General features: G+C 42.2%; 1 protein-coding gene across 1 annotated transcript in view; it reads right to left on the bottom strand.

Annotated features, from left to right (window-relative positions):
- SEC14L1 (SEC14 like lipid binding 1) overlaps positions 1–23,288 on the bottom strand; it is a 51,476-nt gene that overhangs the window by 7,524 nt on the left and 20,664 nt on the right. Inside the window, exons 3-12 of the mRNA XM_045569537.1 lie at positions 12,524–12,673; positions 12,273–12,404; positions 10,219–10,347; positions 9,198–9,441; positions 7,850–7,959; positions 6,200–6,389; positions 4,131–4,219; positions 2,962–3,032; positions 1,547–1,718; positions 1,070–1,204 (exon numbers count right to left, since the gene is read on the bottom strand). Of these exons, the coding sequence (XP_045425493.1) occupies positions 1,070–1,204; positions 1,547–1,718; positions 2,962–3,032; positions 4,131–4,219; positions 6,200–6,389; positions 7,850–7,959; positions 9,198–9,441; positions 10,219–10,347; positions 12,273–12,404; positions 12,524–12,673 (1,422 nt within the window). The remainder of the gene's footprint in view (positions 1–1,069; positions 1,205–1,546; positions 1,719–2,961; positions 3,033–4,130; positions 4,220–6,199; positions 6,390–7,849; positions 7,960–9,197; positions 9,442–10,218; positions 10,348–12,272; positions 12,405–12,523; positions 12,674–23,288) is intronic.

Here is a 23,288-nt window from a genome sequence, read left to right as displayed (position 1 = left end):
ACCCTCACTCACCAGTGTGTCACAGGGGTCAGCCCGGGACACAGACAGGCATGTTGCACTGTGAGTTGAGTCTCCTGCTCTAGCTCAGCTCTTCTAGGCATGGTTAGAAGGAGCAAAAGCAGGGAGTTTCTTCTATAATGATAGCAGTTCATGGGTTTCTACAAACCTGACCCCGTGGTTTATCTTACGGGCACTCGGTAAGTTAGTCCTATAATTTACTTGCTCTTTGCATTGTGCCGTGATTATGCCTGGAATTTCCTCAAACCAGAACAGATGAGCTGAGAGCTAATCTCGTATATTTTCTAAATTTCTCTAACCATTCAGAAAGATTCCCCTGAAAGCCCAATTCATTAGCTAAATACATGAGTAGAATCCAGTGGGTACAAATCTCAAAAAGCTAACTTTGCATGAAGGATGACTGAAGATCTTTCTGATAAGAGCCATGATTCCCTGCTGGCTTTAGCTGCCACTGCACACCACGGTGCACTCCATTTGGACCACTACAGCTTCAGTGCCTTTAGCCCTCCCACGGCTCGACGTGTGCCGTGGCTGTAGGGCCCCAGGGCTCTCAGCTTCTCATAGCACAGGGCATGGAAGTGGAGGCCTTTGCCTCCACTGACTCAATGTATTAAAAACTCCAAACTTACATGAAAGAGAAACCCTTCCCTTACTTTTTTCACTTTAAAAATGTTATTTTGATTTATTTATTGTCAAGGGAGAAATCTTGAGAACTGATTTGATTTTAATAGTATCTTTTTAATGCACAGCTCCTCTAAAACAGGTACAAGATCTGATTCACACACAAAACTGTGTGAACAAAGCAAGCTACAATTATATTAGATTCTAAAACAAATTCTCTTTGGTATTTAATAATGAAGAAATGTGTATTATCAATTATCTAAATGGTTCTCTTTGGTTTAACCCTGGATCACAGAGATGACGGCCAAGAAAAACAAAACAAAACAAAAACAATCCAAACTAAAAGTTCTCACTATTATTTGTGCAAACCAACACTCACCTCTCCTACCCTATAAGTAGCCAATTGTGCAGTGCCACGCCTGATACGTACCATGCACTCCCCACTCAGGAAATCTGGAATAATCTCTTTATCGATGTAATCCAGCAGGCCTCCAGGACCCTGGTAGTCATTTCCTGCATAAATGAGGAATTTCCTTCTGGTGTTGTCATCAATGAATGGACTAACCTATACGGGAGGAGAAAAGACCATGTAGTCATGTTTGCTTTGCTGTCTGATTTTCAAAGATTAAAATTACAATGTGATATTATGAGTAGGATGGTGGGGGGTGGGGACTTCTAGTTTGATAAACTTTTCTGTAAGGTCTATTTGCATGGCATTAGGACACTCAGAAAAATCTTGCTTCTGTTCTCCTCTTAAACAATTTGAAATATTTTCTCTTCTCATGCTTGCTTTTTCCTAACCAGTTAAGACATAAGGTCACAGACACGCGCACATGAATGCGTGCACATCTGCTTTCTGAATGGCTGGAGATGCTAACAGTTACCACGAAACAGGCCCCACACCCACCAGCGTCCAGAGGACAGGAAACACCCTGGGCGCCCGGAGGATGAGCAGGCGGCCCAGCGTCTCGGGGTAGTTGGCCTCCACCACCTCGATGATGCGCAACAGGGCTTTCACTCCCGGCCTCCACAGGTGGCGCATGTTCAGCCCCTCCAGGTCCACCAGGCAGGTCCACGAACTGCAGGTTGCCCAGAGAGTGTTTTATTCAATAGACGGCATATTTAGCAAACTGGGTCCTGTATTTATTTTCTTTTTTGTCATTGATAGCCATTTCCAAATATATATCAGTTTTGTAACAAGTATAGTGATATGAACTCTCTTTATATCCACTTGAGTAAAACACTAGAATCAGTATGGTAGGACTAATCCTTGAAATATCAAAGCAATCAATGGCTGATTGACAATGAATAAAAATCTCTCTCAGACACGCTCAGTGATCCAGCAAGCAAGGCCAGCATGCTGTCCTAGACATGCTAAGCCACTCCCCTGCCCTGCTGTCGACAGGGCACACATCTGGCATTTTAACATGCACGGTGTTGGAACTACAATGAGCTATTCTTTTTTTTTTTTTTTTTGAGACAGAGTGTCACTTTGTTGCCCTAGCTAGAGTGAGTGCCGTGGCGTCAGCCTAGCTCACAGCAACCTCAAACTCCTGGGCTTAAGTAATCCTACTGCCTCAGCCTCCCGAGTAGCTGGGACTACAGGCATGCGCCACCATGCCCGGCTAATTTTTTCTATATATATTTTAATTGGCCAGATAATTTCTTTCTATTTTTAGTAGAGACGGGGTCTCACTCTTGCTCAGGCTGGTCTCGAACTCCTGACCTCGAGCGATCCACCCGCCTCGGCCTCCCAGAGTGCTAGGATTACAGGCGTAAGCCACCGCGCCCGGCCTGCAATGAGCTATTCTTCAACAAATATTTATTGAGCAGAGTGCTGTCTCAGGAACTGAGAAAATAGCAGTGAGGAAAAAACCCTCAAAACCCCTGCCCTCATGGAACTCACACGCCAGTGAACCACCTATATACCCTGCTCAATGTCAACCTCTGAATCACTGCACATTTTCAAAACAGTTAACAGTAACTAGAAGTGTGGTCCAAAAATACAGAATAATTTTGGGGAGCGGGAGGCAAAAACAAACAAGCAAACAGCCTGCAGGCTGGGCTCCTGAGGACCACGTAGGCCAAGCAGGCGGGCCGCAGCCCACCCAGACTGACATGACAGCAACGCCTAGCAGCACAAAACATACCAAAACCCAGCAACCACCCCATATCTGACCATATTACATGTTTACCTATTTTCTACCTTTTGGAACACCTTGAAAAACAGTAAACTACCAGATTTTGGTTCTAAAAATCAACTAGAAATATTTAATTCATATTCTCAATAAGCTGAAAGGAAAAACAAAATCCCACGCCTACCTGATAGGGCGACCGAAGACTTTTGTGTTTTCCTCACACCGTCTGAGCCCTTCTTCATTTATGGAAAGAACCTGCGCATAAAAGGGCCACACAGATTCACCATGACTAGTGTAAGGAGGGCGAAACTATCGCATCAAGCTACGAAAGAGAGTGACATTAGTACAGCGTATTATAGGTAAGCATGTAAACCAAGAAAGTCATTTAGATTTTCTCACATCCATACACACTAAACACATCACGAAAAAAAAGACATTTTACTCTCAAAAGAGAATACACACTAACATCTATGGCGAGGGTACCAGCTATCGGAAGTGAAGTAAGAGTTCAGGGGAGTCACCAGATGAGCAGGGGAGGACTCCGCCTGGGGACCTGTCTTCGGAACAAGTGCATTCGGGGGAGTAGGAGACAAGTGTCTGTGAAGCGTGGGAACACTGTGGCACCACACGTACCGGCCAAGAGAAAAGGCAGTCTCAGAACAGACTTACAGCTCGGCGTAAGAGAGCCCCTTGATTTACATGAGCAAAACCTTCCCCTATGGAAGAAGTCCGCCTACACCTTCACGTGTGTGCGTGCGCACGTATGGATATGTACATATGCACACACAAACACACTTGGTGGGGGAGGAGGCCTCACAGAATATACAACAAAATGCCACCAGCAGGTACTTTAGAATATGAGATTATAGATGTGCCCGTAAGTTTTTGTTTATTCTCTGGGGCGGGGAAACACGCCAGCTGCGGCAGAGGAAGGGGTGGCCTGAGTGAGGGGAGGACAGGTCAGCAGGCTTCTACGACAGTGCAGACACAAGGCGCTAAGAGCCTGCATTAAGGACGTGCCAGTGGAAAGAACAGGATTAAGAGATCTGACGTGAGTGACAACTCCAGAGCGTGGGGACCAACGTGCCATGGGAGTGAAGGGAAGAAGACGCTCAGAGTCAGCTCCACAGCGGGCAGAGGTACCCTGTTTCACTGATGCTTCCATGGTGAAAAACATTTTTATAAATTTGTGTCCTTTGTTGAAATTTTAAAATACATTAGTGTTTCCTTTCTAACTATAAAGGCAATACATGTTTGTTATAATAGATCCATTATAATAACCCAATCCTGCTGGCAGAGAAAGGAAGTGTGAAGCCAAAATGCAGCCTGGCATCCCGGCAGCCACGCACTTACGTATCTCAGCAGGGCCTCCTCCCCGAGGGCTCGCACCAGGCCCTTGGTATCCATCTGCCCCAGCCTGAGCACGTACAGCGGCCGCCCATCTGCGGGAGAGGGGAAGGGAGGGCATCGTCAGCACCATCCCTGCCGTGACGCTGAAGAAACAACTCTAAGAACCTTAAGGAAATGTGTTCTCTTATATTCCAGAGGAGCCTGAAGTTCTTTCCTACCCTTAGAAGCAGTTCTTTCCTACTCTCAGAAGTTCTTTCCTACTTCTGTGATTTCTGTGTGTGGTAGTGTGTCCAACATTTCCCCCAAAAAAACTGTAAAAGAAAGAGTAAGAGGCAACTGGCGTGGCAGCTGCACAGCGTCCTGGACACGGCCGTGTTTCGGAGAGGGGAGTGGAGCTGGGGCCCCCGCCCAGGCTTGGCAGGAACCACCTGTGCTGCCCACAGGCTGGGCACAGTCCCCTCACTTAAACAACCAGGGCTGGGCAAGACCCCTGATTTTCAACAGCAGGGGACACCAGAACATCCACACACACACTTTTCCTATGAATATAGAGCACTTTTAAAATTTCCCTTCTTAGAAAAATAATTTATTTCATAAGTTTATTACTAAAAAGTTAATGTCAAGATTTTTAAAATGCCAGCCTCAATTCTCACTCTAAGGACCAAGATAAATGAGAACATCCTGGAAATCCTTAAATCCATACCAACCAGCACGTTGGCTCTAATTCATCATAGCCTGGAGGTCTAACGGATGGAACCTGAGAGGACCCTAACTCATTATGTAATGCCCTGTCGTCAAGGACCAGCTACACAGAGGGGAAAAAGATCTTGCAGGCCAGAGTGTATTCCTGGAGTCAGCACAACCTAGCCAGCTGCCACTCAGTGTCAAAGGGGAGCAGCAGAAAGAACACAGATGGATCATAGTCCTGAAAAGGAGCTAAGACTTGTTTTCTGTCATTAATGGAGGATCCAGAGTGTCATCTTGACATGGGGGTCAGGCGGTGCTGTAACATTCACCGGGGGGTGTATATACCACCCAGTGAACTTCATATCCAAGGAGACTCTGGCTCTACAACCATCCTACTTAAAGCATAATGATTTTTTGTGCCCCAAGATCTTGCTGACAGGCAAATTTATAAAAAGTTTCTCCCGACATTTAACAAGACACATTTGTCAGTGTCTTACTATCAAACTTTTTAACCCTTTAAGGGTTGGGTCACAAAGCAGAGTAAATATAAATATTACATGCTGCCAGTAAAAATTAATAAAGCTACAATTTATCTGGAGAAACACAAAAGATTAAGTCAGAAATACAGACAGTTTTGAAAGGGCTTGTGCAGAGGCAGAAGGGGCCAGGTCCGTGGTGACCCCTCACGGCTGCCCTGCAGTGCCCGCGATCCCACCCTGTCCGGCCCCCTCGCTGTGGACCAGGAAACAGACAGCGCACGAACCTTCGACAGTGCGGGTCCTTCCTGAAGGTGTGATATGAAAAGCAATTCGAGGGAACTGTGCTGTCAATTTCTCATTTTTAAAAAAGTTCTTTTTATTAAATTTCTCATTTAAACTATCTTCATTTTAGGTGTACCACTGTCCTTCATCTATGCTTTACTTATTCCCCAAAGCAGCACTGAAGTTCTTCACTGTTTTGATGTAAAATATTAAATACCTGGCTAAACATTTTTACGGCTATTGTGGGGGTTTAAGTCACTGAAAAGTTCCTTTGTTAGCACCATGCCACTGAAAAAACTCTGCCACAGACATGTCAGTGTTTCTAATAGGTCAAAACTAACTCCACTGAGCTAGGGAAGTGAAGTCATTTCCCAGGGCGATTCAAGTCATGAGAAGCAGCAGGCACAGCCCCTCCCTGGCCGCCCAGGGTGGGATGGCAGCGTGGCCATGATGAAATTTGCTGTCAACGTGTTCAAGCTGGGGAAAGTTTCCAAATTCAGAGAGTGAGGAGGGACAATGCACCCATCTGGGCTCCATGTAACTTATGGAAGGACGTCTCTAAGGGTATCTTTAATGACACATCCAGACAGACAGGACAGAACACAGCTGCATGTTCATACACACCTCTGTCGTGATGATGCCAGCCTCCCGCGTAGTAATCCTGAAGGACCTGGGGAGGGTCCCAGGTTTCCAGAATGTAGTCCACCTGGTGCTGCTTCCGCCAGGTCAAGGACTGACACATGATCTCTCTGGCTTTGTCAATGTTAAAATCCCGAGCACGTAAGAACCGAAGAATGTGCTCATCTTTTGGAATCTATTAAGAGAAAAAGATGTTTCCAAGCAATGTTAAAAGTTGCTAAGGGAAAACTCCAAGTTGCTAGGAGAATAAGACTGTAGAACTCACACTTCTTATCCACAGTAAGCTGCTTTATTATGCTATTCAAAAGTAGCTGTTACCAGAAAAATCTTCCTTAACACTTCAAAAACCAACATTATTAGTTTGAATAATCTTTATAGTATTCCATTTTACTTTCAGCACAATAGAGTGAAGGCATACATAATTTCTTAAGCAAACACTTCAATTCCATGAACTATCATCTATGAACTATGATCTGTACACTTTTCTGTGTATGTATCACACTTAAATAAAAAATCAGAATACAAAAACACGTTGGTTTTGGTAATGTGGTGGTGCTCCTAACTTACAGGAACCTTCTGTAGATTCCACTACCGTCAACTGATCAGTCAGCCTCCCTGAATAAAGAACAAGACCAACACCGTGGTCTGCGTCTCGTGTGGGTCAGGTACCTTCTTCCATGGCTACCAGCCTCCACGTGCAGACGGCTGGTCCCCTGGGAGACCAAGAGAGTGGGAGCAGGAGCCCACTCACCACCCCACTCCTGGGAAAGCAGCTCAAACCACGTGACCTACTCATGTGGCATCATCTTCACTCAGAAAGGACCAGTTAAATGGAGGTGGTTACGAATGTAGGTTCCGGAACCAAAAGGCCTGGGTTCCAATCCTGACCCACCACTTGCTGCAAGATCTTGGGCAAGTTACTTCTCTCTGCCTCAGTTTCCTCATATGTAAAACAGAGATGATGAAAACAGCACCTCATAGAGCTGTTGGGAGGATTTAATAAAAAGCTTAAAATAGGGTCTAATACATGATACACAACAAATGGTAGCTATTATTACTGTGGTTATTTTTTCAATGACAGGTACTGAACAGTACATAGTAATTTGGTCTCCAGTAACCAGGACTGACAAAATTAGAGATTAGGCTGGCTACATGCAATGCCTAGCTTCCCTTTACTAAATAATGTCAGTAACTTGCTACACACACGAATCAGCCTCTGCTTGCTACATAAGACTTATTATAAAAATTTAATTCCTCATGAGGCTAAAATTTCACTAAAAACCTCAAAATTCAAGCTCAAACATTTCTAATCCCTGAACTCCTTTTAAACCTCTGAAAATTTAAATTTATGAATATTTGGGACACACTATTGCTTTATAACTTGACATTAATCTAGATCATTCTCCGTAAAGTCTAGAAAAATATAGCTAATTATATTTGGAAGGGTACATGTTATAACTTGCCACCAAGGACTCAGATGCCACGCACAAGATAGAAATTCAATGACTTTCAGTTTGGAAGGAACATTTCCAGGTATGGCAATTGGGAATATTCGCTCTTAGCAACTATGGACAGGACGAGAGAGTCCGCGACTTCATGTGGCCACTGCCCCCGCATGCTGGTGCCAACACTCACCTTGCCCTTGTGGGTCTCCTGGAGCCACTGACGAAGCCTAATAAGGCAGCTCTCCTGCAGTGGGGTCAAATCGCCCAGGTATCTCTTGATGTAGTCTGCGTCTAGTTTGTCTGGAACGTAAGTCACATGACATTATTTACAACAAAGAACACAACACTTCAGACTTCTCAAGTCCTGCTGCTCAGTGAACATAATGTGTGTTCCTAGAGTCTCAGAGGTGAAGGAGACTGCAGAGATGGCAGATTTAAACCAGACACCCTAGAGAACTTCAGTGATAGTATTTAAGATCAAATCACTAACTAAACCACAGGTCAACTTCCTGATTTGCCAAGTCTTAATACTATACGTAATAGAACAATGGCTATAACAGATATTTAATGACTGTTTAATTCCAAGTTATACAGAGAGGCTCTACATGATATACATATATAAAAGTGGATCTAAATCTATTTTGAATAGAGCTACTATGTTCAAGAATACAAGAAATCTTTTTCATGATAAGGTAACAAGCTGGAAGAATGAGATAGCAAAGTAAGTACAACAAAAAAAAGTTCACAAGGTGAAAAATAAAATGTATTCTAAACCATCTGCCCACACCCACCACCTGTTGAAAGCTAACAAATGGCATAGTTCGGCTGCGGAGAAGAATGTATAGAAATAGAAATACCAGTATCTTAACAAAACTTCTGAGTGGCAGAATTTTCTTATTTTCCTATGTTTTCTGAACTCTGTACAATGGGCATTACCCTATAACTAAAAATAAGAAGGCTGTGTGCATGTGTATGTGTTTAACAAACATGACAGGCAGCACAGGCACCAAACACAGGGCCTGGAGCCAGCCCACCTGGGCTCAACCCAGCCAGGTCACTGCCTACCAGTGTGACTCTAGGCTAGTTACTCAAGTTCGCTGTGCCTCAGTCAACCCGTGCATAAAATGAGGACACTAAGCATCTCTACCTAAAAGGCCTGACCATTACCTGAGTGAACAGAGCAGTACCTGGCACACAGAAAGCATACAGAGTGTCAGGTGATGTTATCACCGTGCTGAGAGCACTGTTGCCTCACATTCACTGAAGGTACTTTCACCTGACGTAAATGAAAAGAAATAATTTTCCAATCTCAATAAAAGAATAACTTGGTATCACGTCCTGCCTATTAAAAAAATCTAAGAAAAAATAAAAAGAGTATGTTATAAGCTAGAGCACAAGGGCCAGAAACAAAAGCTGGATCTTTTCTTTACGTGCTGTCTACCGTCCCAAAGAAACAGAGCAGGCAGCGTGAGCAGAGGGAGCAGACGCCGCATCCAGCCCTAGCCCTGCTCTCGGAACTGAGCACCTTCTGCACCTACCGTCAGGAGTCCCCACCACGGGCTCAGGTGCCCCGCCAGGGCTGCCGAGGGCCTCGCCACTCAGCCCTTCCTTAAGGGCAGCATCTGGGATGACGATGGCCATAGCCGCTGCTTGTTTCTTGCACGATGAAGATGATGATGATGATTCCGCAGAGGGTGTGATAGAAGGTGGAGTCCAGCGGGGCACAAAGGTTATGCCTTCTTCTTCCAACTGACGAAGGTAGTATTCAATGATTTCTTTTCCCTTTAAAACAAAACCCATTTTAAGGTAAATATATATTCAATATTAAAATAATTCAACCCTTGCAAGTTTTTAAAACAGTAATAAAACTGAATTATTATAAAAATAAATAGGGGAACAAAAGCCAAACACCTTTGCATTTTTGTTTTTCTTAACTATTTTACTTCCTCTTCTCCTAAAGTTTGGGAAATAATATCTAAAGAGATGGAACTTTTTATAGGACTATTTTAAAACACTGATTTACTGTACTTCTACTCAATATATGCTTTATGTCTCAGCCCAAATTCTTTCTAATACAGCACCCTGAAAATAAAACAAGTCTTCAAAATCCCATATGATATATTTCAAAACCATGATTCCATAATAACCGGTGAGCAGCAGCACACAAACAAGAAAGGAAGGTCTTCCCTGCAAGATGGAACTAACCATCTAAGGGCTGGGGACCCGTGCAAGCCTGCCTGGTAAGAATCTCATCAGTGCAACAGTACTCCTCACCAGCAAACCCTGGCTGGGACCTGGGGGTGCCATAAGCTAGCTGCTGCTGCTGCTGCTGTACCCCAGCTTCTATCTTTCCCGGCAACTCCAAGCAGAGTGCTGTGGCCAGCAGCTACATGCACCTCCTCCCTCCATCAGCACTAGCAATCTGGACTCCTTATACCTGAAACTGAGGCACAGGCAGGGTCAAAGCATTTCCTCTTTAAGCAATGGCTGCCCCCTCCCCAGCCTTCCAAAACAGACTGCCAACCCATAATTTCAGAGAGAATCCCAATATCAACTCACTTTTTTAATGTTGCTGGTATATTGTTTCATCGCAATTTTTTCCACAGTACTTTCAAAACCAAAGAAAGATTTAATATCTAAACTCGCAGACTGTTCAAAACAGGTCCAATCTTCATTTTCAGGGTGAACCTATAAATAGAGAAAAAGATTCCCACTAACTACACTGATAACTGCGTTATTGTTTGTCAGCTCCTCAGTTAACTGGTAACCAGAAGAAACACGCATTTTACTGAAAATGTCACTACCATGAAAACAGCAGAAAAAAAAAATTTTTTTTTTTTTTTTTGAGACAGAGTCTGGCTCTGTTGCCCAGGCTAGAGTGCTGTGGCATCAGCCTACCTCACAGCAACCTCAGACTCCTGGGCTCAAGCAATCCTTCTACCCACGCCTCCCAAGTAGCTGGGAATACAGGCATGTGCCACCATGCCCGGCTAATGTTTTCTATATATTTTTAGTTGTCCAGCTAATTTCTTTCTATTTTTTTAGTAGAGCCGGGGTCTCGCTCTTGCTCAGGCTGGTCTCGAACTCCTGATCTCAAGCGATCCTCCCACCCCAGCCTCCCAGAGTGCTAGGATTACAGGCGTGAGCCACCGGGCCCAGCCATGCAGAAAAAAATTATACAGCAAAATTCAAAATCATGAAGATATCCAAATAATTTTTCCAAAATATTCTAAAAATGACTATAAAAGGAGAGCTTCATTTTCATTCCTGGTTCCTTCATGCATTCAACATACTTGTGCTGTGCATCCTCCATTATCAACAAAAAAAACCCTTCCCCTCTGATGGGGGACAGAGGATGAACCGTAAGTATTACAGGTAAGAAACTACATGATTGGCCGGGTGCGGTGGCTCACGCCTGTAATCCTAGCACTCTGGGAGGCCGAGGCGGGTGGATCGCTCAAGGTCAGGAGTTCGAGACCAGCCTGAGCAAGAGCGAGACCCCGTCTCTACTAAAAATAGAAACAAATTAGCTGGCCAACTAAAATATATATAGAAAAAATTAGCCGGGCATGGTGGCTCATGCCTGTAGTCCCAGCTACTCAGGAGGCTGAGGCAGTAGGATTGCTTGAGCCCATGAGTGTGAGGTTGCTGTTAGCTACGCTGACGCCACAGCACTCACTCTAGCCAGGGCAACAAAGTGACACTCTGTCTCAAAAAAAAAAAAAAGAAACTACATGACTGTTGGAAAATAAGTGCCATGGAATAAACAAAAGCTCTAACAGGGTTATAAGGACCAGGATGGGCGGCAGGCTGCAGAGTTAAATAGGGCAGTCAGGGATGGCTTCATGGAGGAGGCAGTGAGGGAGGGGGTCAAGCAGAGATCTGGGCAGAGCAGTCCTGGGATTGCCTCTCGGAGCCAAGCCCTGGGGGAGGCCTGCCTCATGGCCAGGGAACAGCAGGAAGGCCTGCAGGCCTGCACACACCAAGGCAGGCACAGGAAAGATGCAATCAGGAGAGAACGCGGAGCCGTGTAAGCCATGGGAAGGACTCTGGACTTTTTCTCTGAGTGAACTGTGGAGACATTACAGGGTTTTGAGCCCAGAGAAGTGATGTGATCTGACATACTTTAAATGGATCACTTTGGATTCAGTGTTGAGGATACCGTGCAGGAGGGCAAGGGCAGAAGCACAGAGACCTGGCAGGAGTTACTCTAACAATTCGGTAAAAGAAATTCTTGAACCAGGGTGGTAAGCAATGAAGATGCTAAGACAAATAAATGCTCTCAGCTCTAATCTAAAGGTACACAACATCTTGGTCCTTCAATATATATTTCTAAAGTATTACAGTGGGACCAGAAAAGAAGTGGCTTATGAAAGTAATGGTTGAAAACAAATCAAGGCATCACTTGGCTGCCTGAACTGCCACAACCATGTAATCCATTCTGCAGGAGACCACACCTGCTACCCTCCTGATCTCACCAGTCAGAAATGAGTAACAATATCTGATGAAGAACAGCCCTCTAACACGAAGCGATGCACTGTTTAAAACAGTGATCAAACAATCCTTGTCAGCACGATCTTGCCATCTTCTGCCGAATGACGGAGATTACTCACTGTGTAGCAGCAATGCTCGTTAATGATGACCCGATTGGAAAACGTTTCATTATGGGCCTCAATGTGCAAAGTACGTTCCCGAGAATTCAGTGAGTTTTTCTGGACAAAATAAACATAATCAACTCCGGCAATCTTTAAAGACATAAAGAGAAAAAGGGTTTATCAATAACACCCAACTGCACCAGGAGCTATAGGCATAACTTCATTTTGTCTTTTGAGAGACTGCCTTCTAAGATGTCCTTTTTAGTTACCTTCTTCAACAGTCTGGGTGCATCTATATCCAGTTTGCAGCGCCTTTCAATGACATGAATAGCCCCATCTTCACTCTTGAATTCATTCACAGTGTCACTGTCCACGAACATCGGAATCAAAGGACATGTAGGAAACCTCCTTTCGTAGGCCTGTGAATTAAAAAAAAAAAAACAAAAAAAAAAAAAAAGATTGAACAAAGATGCAATCAGATAGTCAGCTGATATTCTCCCTGCAACAAAAGCATCTCTCAATAAATGACAACGGGGGCATCACAACTCTCTGTGTCTTTACATCTGAAGCTTTCATTAAAAAAGAAAAAAACCATTCTACACTCATGGATTGGAAGACTCAACCTAGCAAAGCTGTAAGTTCTTCCCACATGGATACACAGGTTTAACATAATTCCCACCAAAATCCCAGATCAAGATTCTTCTCTAGCTATAGACAAGATTATTTTAAAATTTATATACAAAGGAACTAAAATAGCTAAAACAAGTTTTTAAAAGATGAATAAATTGAGAAGAATCACTCAAACTGGCCTCAAGGTTTACTATACAGCTACAGTGACCAAGACCATGTGGTAGAAGAACAGACAGAAACTGATGGGACAGAATACGGAACCCAGATGTGGACCCAAAAAGTTATGCTCAACCAATTTTTTTTTTTTTTTTACTCATCAAGTGCAGTAGCGAGGAGGGGGGAAAGCAGTAAAACAAGGAGTTCAATCTGTAACTGACTGTGAACAATCAAGTGAGATAACTCGCTACCTTCAGGCCAGCCCCAACTGATGTTTGACAAAGGCACAAAGAGACTCAAGGAAAGACAGCCTTTTAAACATGTTACTGGAGCAACTGCACATCCATAGGCAAAAAACAAACAAACAAAAAAACACCTTGACCTAAACCTCTCATCTTGTATAAAAACTCAAAATGGATCATGAACTTAAATATAAAACTAAAACTTTTATTAACAGAAAAAAATAGGAGAAAATTTTGGGGATCTAGGGCTAGGCAAAATCATAATCTAGAAAAGGAAAATAGATAAAATGAACTTCATCAAAATGTAAAACTTCTGTTCTGCTACAGAACCCTATTAAGAGGATAAAAAAACAAGCTACACACTGAGAAAAAATATTCACAAGCCACATGTCTATCTGACAAAGGACTAGTACCTAGAACACACAAAAAACTCCTGGCTGGACACAGCGGCTCATGCCTATAATACCAACACTAGGGAGGCCGAGGGGGGAGGATGTAGTTCGAGACCAGCCTGAGTAATACAGTGAGACTCTGTCTCTACCAAAAAAACCCTCAAAACTCAACAGTTAGTTGTACATCAGTGTAAATATAGTTAACAATTGTTAAATAAAATTTATAGGCAGCCATTGGTTTGGACTGAGCTCTTGCACGAGGCCCAACAGACCAAATAAAAGCGGAGTCACCCTTGCTGAACTTCCCTACCAACAAGCCAAAATTAAGGTGTTTATCTGACCTTCCAAGAAATCAAGAGGGAAAGAGAGAGAATAGCCAAACCCCCAAACAGGCCAGTTTTAGCCAGCATGATCATTCATCTGCTCTAACCTTTACAAGGAAACAAACTTTGAAACACCCAATCTGCTTTTTGTTCTCTATTCCTGCTTTCGTCAGCCTTTTCTGTCTACAAAGCCAATCGCGTCAGCGGCTCACTGGCATAGAAATTCTATTTTATAGAATGAAGTGTTGCCTGATTCTAGAATCACAAATAAAAGCCAATTAAGATCTTTAAATTTGTTGTAATTTTGCCTTCTGACACACTACTAAACTTAAAAATGGTTAAGATGGTAAATTTTTGTGTTTTCACCACAATTAAAGAAACAAAGAAAACTCAACAGTTAAAAAAATTCAATTAGAAAATGGCAAACAGCAGGAACAGACATTTCACCAAAGAGGACATGGAGATGACAAATAAGCACGTGAAAGAAGTTCACTAGAGCTGCGGTCCTCAACCCCCTGGGCCGAGCATCACCACCTGGGCCACCACCCCCGCAAACTCCCACCCCACATCTGTGGAAAACTGTCTTCCATGAAACTTAGGGGCCGGCCGCACAGCAGGAGGCGAGTGGCAGGCGAGGGAGGGGAGCTTCATCTGTATTTAAGGGGCTGTGCTCCCACCCTGCTCCCCATCACTCCCACTGCTGGCAGCACCCCCACCTGCCGCCCCTGGAAAAATTCTCTTCCATGAACGCGGTTCCTGGTGCCAAAAAGGTTGGGGCCCACTGCATTAGAGAAATGCCTATTAGGGAAATGTAAATCAAAATCACAAAGGGGTATCACCATACAATTATCAGAATGGCTAACATAAAAAATAGGGACAACACCAAATGCTAGTAAGGACATGGAGAAACAGAATCACACAGACATAGCTGATAAGAATGTAAAATGGTACAACCACCCTGGAAAACAAGTAGGTAGTTTCTTAAAACCCGAACCTGCAACTACCATATAGCCCAGCAACTGCACCCCTGGACATTTATCCCAGAGAAAGAATACTTATGTTCTCATAAAAACCTGTACACAAACATTCATATCAGCTTTACTCATAATAGCTATGAATGGGAAACAACTCAGAAATGTCCTTCAATGAGTAAATTAAATGACTATACAAACTGTGCAACATCCACACCAAGGGAGTACTACTCAGCAAAAAAAAAAAAAGAATGAACGTTTTCTTGAGAGACAAGGTCTTGCACTCTTGCCCACTCTGGAGCAAATCATAGCTCACTGCAGCCTCAAACTCCTAGCCTTAAGTGATCCTCTCACCTCGGCCTCCCAAAGTACTGGGGTTACAGCCATGAGCTACCACACCTAGTTTTTTTTTATTTTTTAATTTCCACATACAACATCGAGGAATGAACTATTGATATATGAAAAGACTCAGATGAATCTCTGGAGAATTATGCTGAGCAAAAAAGCCTAAACAGTTATATACTGTATGATTCTACTTATGTAAATTTTTATTTATTTATTTTACAAAAGAGGTCTGCCAGTTGTATACGTAACATTCTTGAAAGAGCAAAACTATAGAAATTGAGAACAGATTAGTGGTTGTTGGGGTTAAGGAAGGGATGTGGGCAGGAGGGAAGTAGACGTGGCTGTAAAAAAGCAACAAGAAGGAAACTTGCCGAACATTTTACATCGTGACTGTATCAACGTTCATGTCCTGAGCATGATGTTGTTGACAGTTTTACAAGATGCTACCACAGGGGGAAATGGGTAAAGAGCACATGGGATCTTTCCATGTTATTCCTTGTGGATAATATATTAATATATTGTGAATGTACACTTATCTCAAAATTTTTAAAACTTAATTAAAAAAGACAAAGACTTGCTATATAATTTATCAAAACTTAGGAAATGCACATAGTCACCGGATTTAATTTACTCTGTAGCAATCTACAAAGATTACCCACTATAGACATCACTGAATTCACACTAAAACCTAAGCAATCTAATGGCTCATAGGTGCATGTAAAAAGGAAACCACAGGACACAGGATAGGAAGAAGGCTGTAACAAGGAACCTGAAAAAGGAAGCTCAGTGCTTGCCCCTGCGGCTGACCCCACCATTGACTGACAGATGCCATTCCTTGCTCAGGCTATACAGGTTATCTCTCACCCAAAATGCCTGGGACCAGAAATGTTTCAGATTCGGGATTTTTTTCAGATTTTGGAATATTTGGATTTTACTTACTGGTTGAACATCCCAAATCCAAAAACCCTAAATCAGAAATGCTCCAATGAGTACTTCCTTTGAGTGTCATGTCAGTGCTCAAAATGTTTTGGATGTTGGAGCATTTCTGACTTCCGATTAGGATGCTCAACCTGAACTAAAAATGGGATGAGGGAGAGTCCTGTGACTTTCTATCTTAACCACAACTAAAAACAGACTTAAGAAAGAAATCTATGCTATTAAAAAGATTAAGGAAAATGGCCCAAACTGCTTTGATTTTACCTCTAACAGGGTGCAAGCAGTCTCAGAATATCATCATACTAAAAACACTGCCTTTGTGGAGAAATTTCCTGATGTTTACCTTTAACAGACCTGCCTGTCTTAATATAAGCAATACTTGGATCACAAGAGTCACCATGAAGCTCCCAGAAGGCACCAGAGTATCACAGGAATTCCTCTACATGGGGTTTTCACTACAATTTCATTCAAAGTCAGCCTCAGTTTTCTTGTAAGTATCTCACTTCTCTCCATAACATTATACGGTTACATCAATCTGAGAAAGGTATGCTACGCCACGCTAGGCATTACAGGAGGGAGGGAGGGGAAGATGAAGTCAACAGTTCAGCAAAGGGAGTCGATGAAATCGATGAGAGTGTCCCAAGAATAAGCAAGTGCCATTAAGAAAGAAGCAGAAAGAGTACACACTCTGCGTGGAGAGACAGCACGGCGAAAGGCTTTGCAAGAGGAGCATTTACACTGGGCTTCAGGGTGTGCAACGGTCTGTTTATAGTCAGTGAAGGGGAGAGCGCTTCCCAGGAAAGAGAACTCAGGAGTGCGACTGCAAGGAAACCTCAGGTGGGAGCAGGGACCCACAACCCAAAGGGGAGGCAAGTGGCAGGAGGGGAGGCTAGGGATCACTGCAGCGACACCATGATAAGGTGCTTCCTCATCCAGTAAGTCCCTGCTGAGCACTGACAGTGTGTCACCAAGCACAGACAGCCCTGCCCTCCTCTTCAGGAGACAGGGAAGGAGGGAACACTAACACGTGACTAGAGTCACATTTTCAGAAAATTAATATGAGAGTCATGTATAGGAGGGTCTGGAAAGGAAGCAAAACCCATGTGTGGTGACCAATTATATTTGCTTTTTAAATGTCTTTACTTTATGAGTTAAAAATACATTCTTTATATTTATCTACTCCCTTCCTCCACTCAATTATATTCTGAATCCCATTACTTCCAGAATCTTGAAATCACACAGTATGTCTCTTAATGCATTTTATAATAAACAACACTTCAGATGTTGCTTAGGTCACACCACAGTCAGTCTCATGTGAGGCCCCAGGAATTTGTTACTATTAAGTACTGAACACAGGAACGATTCTAGAAAAAACAATTGCTGACCATCATCTGTTCTATAGTGACACTGAAAACCTCTAAACTGACTTTTAAATTATACTATGTTAAAAAAAAAAACTGGCTTTGTACATTGCAGAACTATGATGTACTAAGAAATTGAGAATATAAAGGCTTCAAACAAAACAATTCTTTTTAAGTTAGGTAAAAGTGGAGTAAGTTCTTACCAAGTAACAACCTAAGCTAGGTCTCTCCTATTTAAGTACCTGAATAAGACCATTTTCAAAATATCTACAACATACTTTAAGTTCTTGAAATAGAGTGGGCAGCATAAGGCACTGCCTACACAGCCCAGCCTTGAATCTAAACCACACTAAAAACTTTCCATTCCCTATAAAACTATCCATCCACCCAGACTCATATTTGCAGAGACATTCACTTTTACCTTGGTATGTCCAACCAGACGGCATTTAAGGTATTCAGGCCAAGGAGCAGCTAACACAGGGAATCAGTATCTCCCTCCAAAGCTCTGTCAGTATCAAAGGTGGTTTAGTAAGCACGTCCTCGACTCCCTCACTCTGCGGCTAAATGGAGTACCCACCCACAGGGCAGAAACCAAGTCCTGCTTCTCTTCCTATCCCTAGGAGAATAAGAACCTCAATGCCTAAAACAAAGTCATTGCTCAATAAACATCTTTTGAATTATGGAATAAAAGCTTACTAAATAAACAAATGAATCCAGCCTTTTGTTTCTGCGCTTACTTACCTTGGCCTGTTTTTCAGAAATATGTATGGTCAATGAATTCTGCACACTGTTAGCATATAAAACTCTAACTTTCTGTAGAGTTATGGAAAAGGAAGACTGCAAAAATTTGATATAACTTCCATTTCTGGGACTATTTACAGATACCAGTACCCTAGTTTTCCAGCGTGAACTACAACCTAAAAAGTTCCTACAAAGTGTGTAAGTAGCCCCTGAAAAATAGAAGCATTCTGATTTTATTAAAAATACCACTCTGTGCCCTAGTTCTACCCCTTGGAAGGGCCTAGAAACAATGACACCTCAGCTCCAAGTGAGCACACCTGGCACCCAGATCTGGCTCTCTCAACTCCACTGCCTACTGAAAGCAATCAGTGCTTCTTGAGAAATGGCTGATTACCAGTCTGGAGCAAGAAAACGGCAGGCGAGTCAGAAACATTTCTTTCCAGAAAGCGAGGGCACACTCAGTGACTGATGGAACATGTCCAAAGAACACAGGAAACTAGCCTGAAGGGATTCCACTCATTGTGTCTGAAATAATTCGAGCACCGGAAAGAAAAAAGGTGGCAAAACATTACAAACCATATAGCAATACTCAAAAAAAGGGAACAGGGGAGGAAATCTTATAGAAAATGTCATCCATCTAATAATCACAGAAGGAATAACAAAATTAGAAAATCACCATTCTGCAACCACCAGTGTACAATAATTGACTCAGGCCAAGGATCGCCCATGGATGCTACTGAAAGGTAGTCAGAGGAGGTAGTCAGCCTCAAGTTATCATCCTGCAGATTACTAGTTACAAAGGGGCAAAGGTGCCTTTATAATGGAAAGATCTAGAAGGTACTACCTTCACCAAATGATTGAACTTAGGACCAATAACGGGACAGTCTAACAATCTGATGTGATGCAATGAACGTATACATGACCTTGTAGTCCTCATAACAAAAATGGTTAACCTGAAGCTAATCATGAGGAAGTAACCAGACAAATCCAAATTATGGAACATTCTACACAACAATCAGCTGAACTCTTAGAAAAAAAGTCATTATCCTGAAAGATAAACAAAAAGCAGAGAAATGTTTAGTATAAAGGCATCTAAAAAGGACTACCAAGTGCAATGCTGCATTAGCTCTTGGATCGGAATAGAAATAGCTGTACAGAACATGTGAGGAACAACTGAGAAAATATGAACATGCATTACATATAAAATAATGTTACTCTACCAGTGTTAAATTTCTGGGGCGTGGTAGTGATCACAGCTATGTAGGGGAACATCTATTCTTAGACAGTACATGCTTTAGTATTTAGGGGTAAAGTGTCATGATAATAGCAACTTACTTTCAAATGTTGCTACAAAATAAATGTGTGTGTGTGTGTGTGTTTGTGTGAGTAAAAGAGTGATAAAGCAAATCTGTTGATTTATCTGGGTGAAATGTACACAGGTGTTCACTGTACTTTTCTATCAACTTTTTTAAAAAACGGAAATTTCTCAAATTAAAAATTTCAGAAAAACATTAATAGGAAAAAGGTAGCTTTAGGGGGAAAAGTCCACATGTAAAATTGAAAGTGCTTTTATTACACAAAGCCAGAGCCTACACAGATTGGTACAAATCAAGAAACCAACCTATAGTTTTTACAGTCTTATCCAAGTAACTGATTAAATGTGACACTGCCACATTTTACATGCGAAAATGTAACCGTAGGTTTGCCCAAAGCTGTAGCCAACGTGGTGGCAGACCCAGTGTGCAGTACGAGGCGGGGGACCGGCCTCCTCAGGGGGACCTCACCACCCAGCTCCAGCTTCCTGGGGCTCTGAGCAGTGCCAGCCCCGGGAGCTCTAGCTTTTCCGCAGAAGCCAGCAATGTGGAGTTTATGAGAAGTTCCCTGTTTTAAAAACCCTGTTTGGGCCAAACAGCCTACATCAGAGGCTTGCTAAGTGCGGATCTCTGCACTAAGAGAACCTCAGAAGAAGCCCTTTTTCAACTCTCACCAGGTTCAAATCACTGTGCCAGAAAGCAGCAGTAATTTCCAAATGTCTTTTTTTTTTCTTGCAAACTAGCTGCGGTATTATCTAGCCATTTCCCATTCACATCTAACATTTATCAAATACAAAAATCAAGAAAGGCTGAACAAAATGAACTCTTCCATAAATAATTTCTTCAGAGAGGGAGAAATGATCTTTGATGTCTCCTTTTTAAAGGAAAAATTACTTTTATAAAAGAAATAACTACTGTAATCATTTTATCACTCATTTTAACATAGCAATTGTTTCCCTAATAAAAACACCACCAGGGCCTTCCCAGCTTGCCCTAAGAGGAACGCTGCCTTCTGGACACCTTGCTCTCCCCGGCCTTCCACACCCACTATTCTCTTTCAAAAGGGATTTCTGAGCCTGCAATTTGGAAGCTCGACAACAGTACTTTCAGTTTTTAACCAACCTTTGAATGTAATTTTGACATATTAAAAGCTAGTACTGTGCTAAAGAAAATCATATTTTAGTAGAAATTTCAACTTGAGAATTAATGAGCTGAATGCTGCACTCTGCCAGGAAAACCCATGGAAAAGAATTTCCATTTAAAGAACCTACCTTTATTACATTGAACTATGTTCATAGACAATGTAGCCAACAAACCAAGCCAGCTGTTTTCCATACAACCGGGATAGCCTATGGCACCAGACATGACTATCAAACTTATTTATAAACAGATCTGGTTTTACCCTGGAAAGAAGCAGAAGTGAAAACACTATGGCTTAAGTCTCTCTTAGAAGCTGCCAGCGCTCAAAGAAACAAATATTCACCACATCAAGACAACGTGGCAAACTGACCAAAGTCCCTCAGAGTTCTAATTCTGTAATGCACCGACTATCAAAATAACAGCTGTAGACAGAGCCTACCATACGCAGATCCCATGCTAGGGATTCTGGAGACACAAGAGTGAAAGACACAGGCATGGCTTGTGTGGGGAGGGCAGGCATAAGAACTTAAAAGTGTACAAAAGAGAAGAGGGCTACAGGAGGTGACTAACAACAGCAAAGGAGCAGCACTGACAATAAAACTGCTTAAGATACTCAGCAGAAAACCACTTTGGGTTGGGATACTTTAAAAAGGCTTTACTGGGGAAGTACGTCAGCAGAGGGCCCTAAAGCTGTGGAGAAAGGAACATTCCTGGTGGGAGGAAGGCCAGCAAAGCAAAAGGCAGCAAAGCACTGACGGATAAACTCTTTCAGACCTGTCTGCAAGTGTACTCAGAAGCTGGTTCAAACACAAGTGGTCCTAACACGATAGGTTCCAGCGCTGTGGCCTACTGCAGAAACTCAAAAGCAAATAAATGTCCAAGCTAATCTTAGATCATGAGTGACAACTGCCCAGGGAAGACAGCATTTTATCACAGCTCAGTCCTCTGTGGGCTCTTGTACCCTACCTCTTGTCTCATCAGAAGGCTATGAAGAGAAATTGCTTCTGTTTAGCCCACTAGTAACCTGAGGTTTCAAATTACATACTATTTGTGAATACATGTGTTCGTATTTTAAGTATTTATAAAAACTAAAATTCATAAAAACTTAAGCCCTTTTAAAGAAAAGTTACATTCCAGATAGTTACAGCATACCATTCATTCATCCAAATGCTTACTGATAGCCCACAGTAGCTATTTTCAAGCTACTGTAAGACCACTTTTATCAAACTAACAACTGTAAAAGGGCTTGTACAATTATATTAGCTAAGTGCTGTATCTAAACCAAAGTCATCCTCCTCAATTATCAGTCTTCAGTGAGACAAATGTATCAAGTTATAACAGCACAATGGAAATCTGCTGGTAAGATCAAACAAGAAAATACAATGACTATACTCAAACAATAAAGGAATATGTAAAAATTTGACATAACCCAAGCCATTTCCTATGAGAGCAAACACATCTCAAGTTTAAATTATAAACTTTCATCTTAGAAAATCACAAATTCCATAGTCCTGTTGACATACTTTTTCCAAAAGTAACATTTAGTCTGGAAAAGTTGTAAGTTCAACCTATGATGCTATAAAATCTAAGGAAAGGGCATCATAATACCTGGGTTTCTCTTCTTGGGCCTTCTCATTAAAGTATGATCATGATGAATATTGTGGAGGCATTAATTATAGCTGAAAGAACAGATGGTAAACGTGTTGCTCATATACCACACACCAAAACATTTGCAATTCCAAGTATTTTAGACATTTTTGACCAGGAATATATTCTTTTTACCATCCCTCTCTCCCAACACCCACTCTCACAGTTTACCACACAATGGTATAAACCAGCTATATTTACTTTTGATAAAGGAGCCATTTCAATATATATTACACTACACAACAGAAAGGAAATGGGCAAAACACTAGTAAGAAGTGTGAGAAATTCTGCATACACATATCATAGTTTCTTTCATTCATATACCCACTCCTTTGTTCCAAGAGTTCTAAACATGACATATTTTTGTTAGAGGATACGAGAAGCAAACTTGAAGATGTCTTCTAAAATCCACGTATCTTCTCTTAGGAAACAGCACACTGACTCAAGGTATTCATTCCAGCAGGGGTGGTGAGCCTGCATCAAGGTAAGGCCCTCACCTCCAATGGCTACCTGTGTATTCTACCCCAGCCTGCACTGAATTCTACCTATCCTACCTTCCCTTTAACAGGCCTTCTCATGACTTTATTGGCAGGCAGCAGTGATCCAATTCTAAAGGACATGGGATAAATTCCCATAAAATTAAAAGACATCACATGTAAAAAGTTTTAATTCCATAGAAGTCACTAATCTGATTTATCTATGTTACATTTTAAAAATAGTGTCAAAAAAAAAAAAAACCCCATACAGAAGTAGAGTTTTTCCTGACCTCTTAAGATAATTCAAGTTAGTGATACCCAAGCTGTGCTTGACTCTATGCTGAAAGGCAGTGTTCTTTGT

Source organism: Lemur catta, chromosome 15, assembly GCF_020740605.2.
Source record: "Lemur catta isolate mLemCat1 chromosome 15, mLemCat1.pri, whole genome shotgun sequence".
Lineage (NCBI taxonomy): Eukaryota > Metazoa > Chordata > Mammalia > Primates > Lemuridae > Lemur > Lemur catta.
Note: the sequence above shows the minus strand (reverse complement) of the source record. Positions and strands in the feature narration are given on the sequence as shown.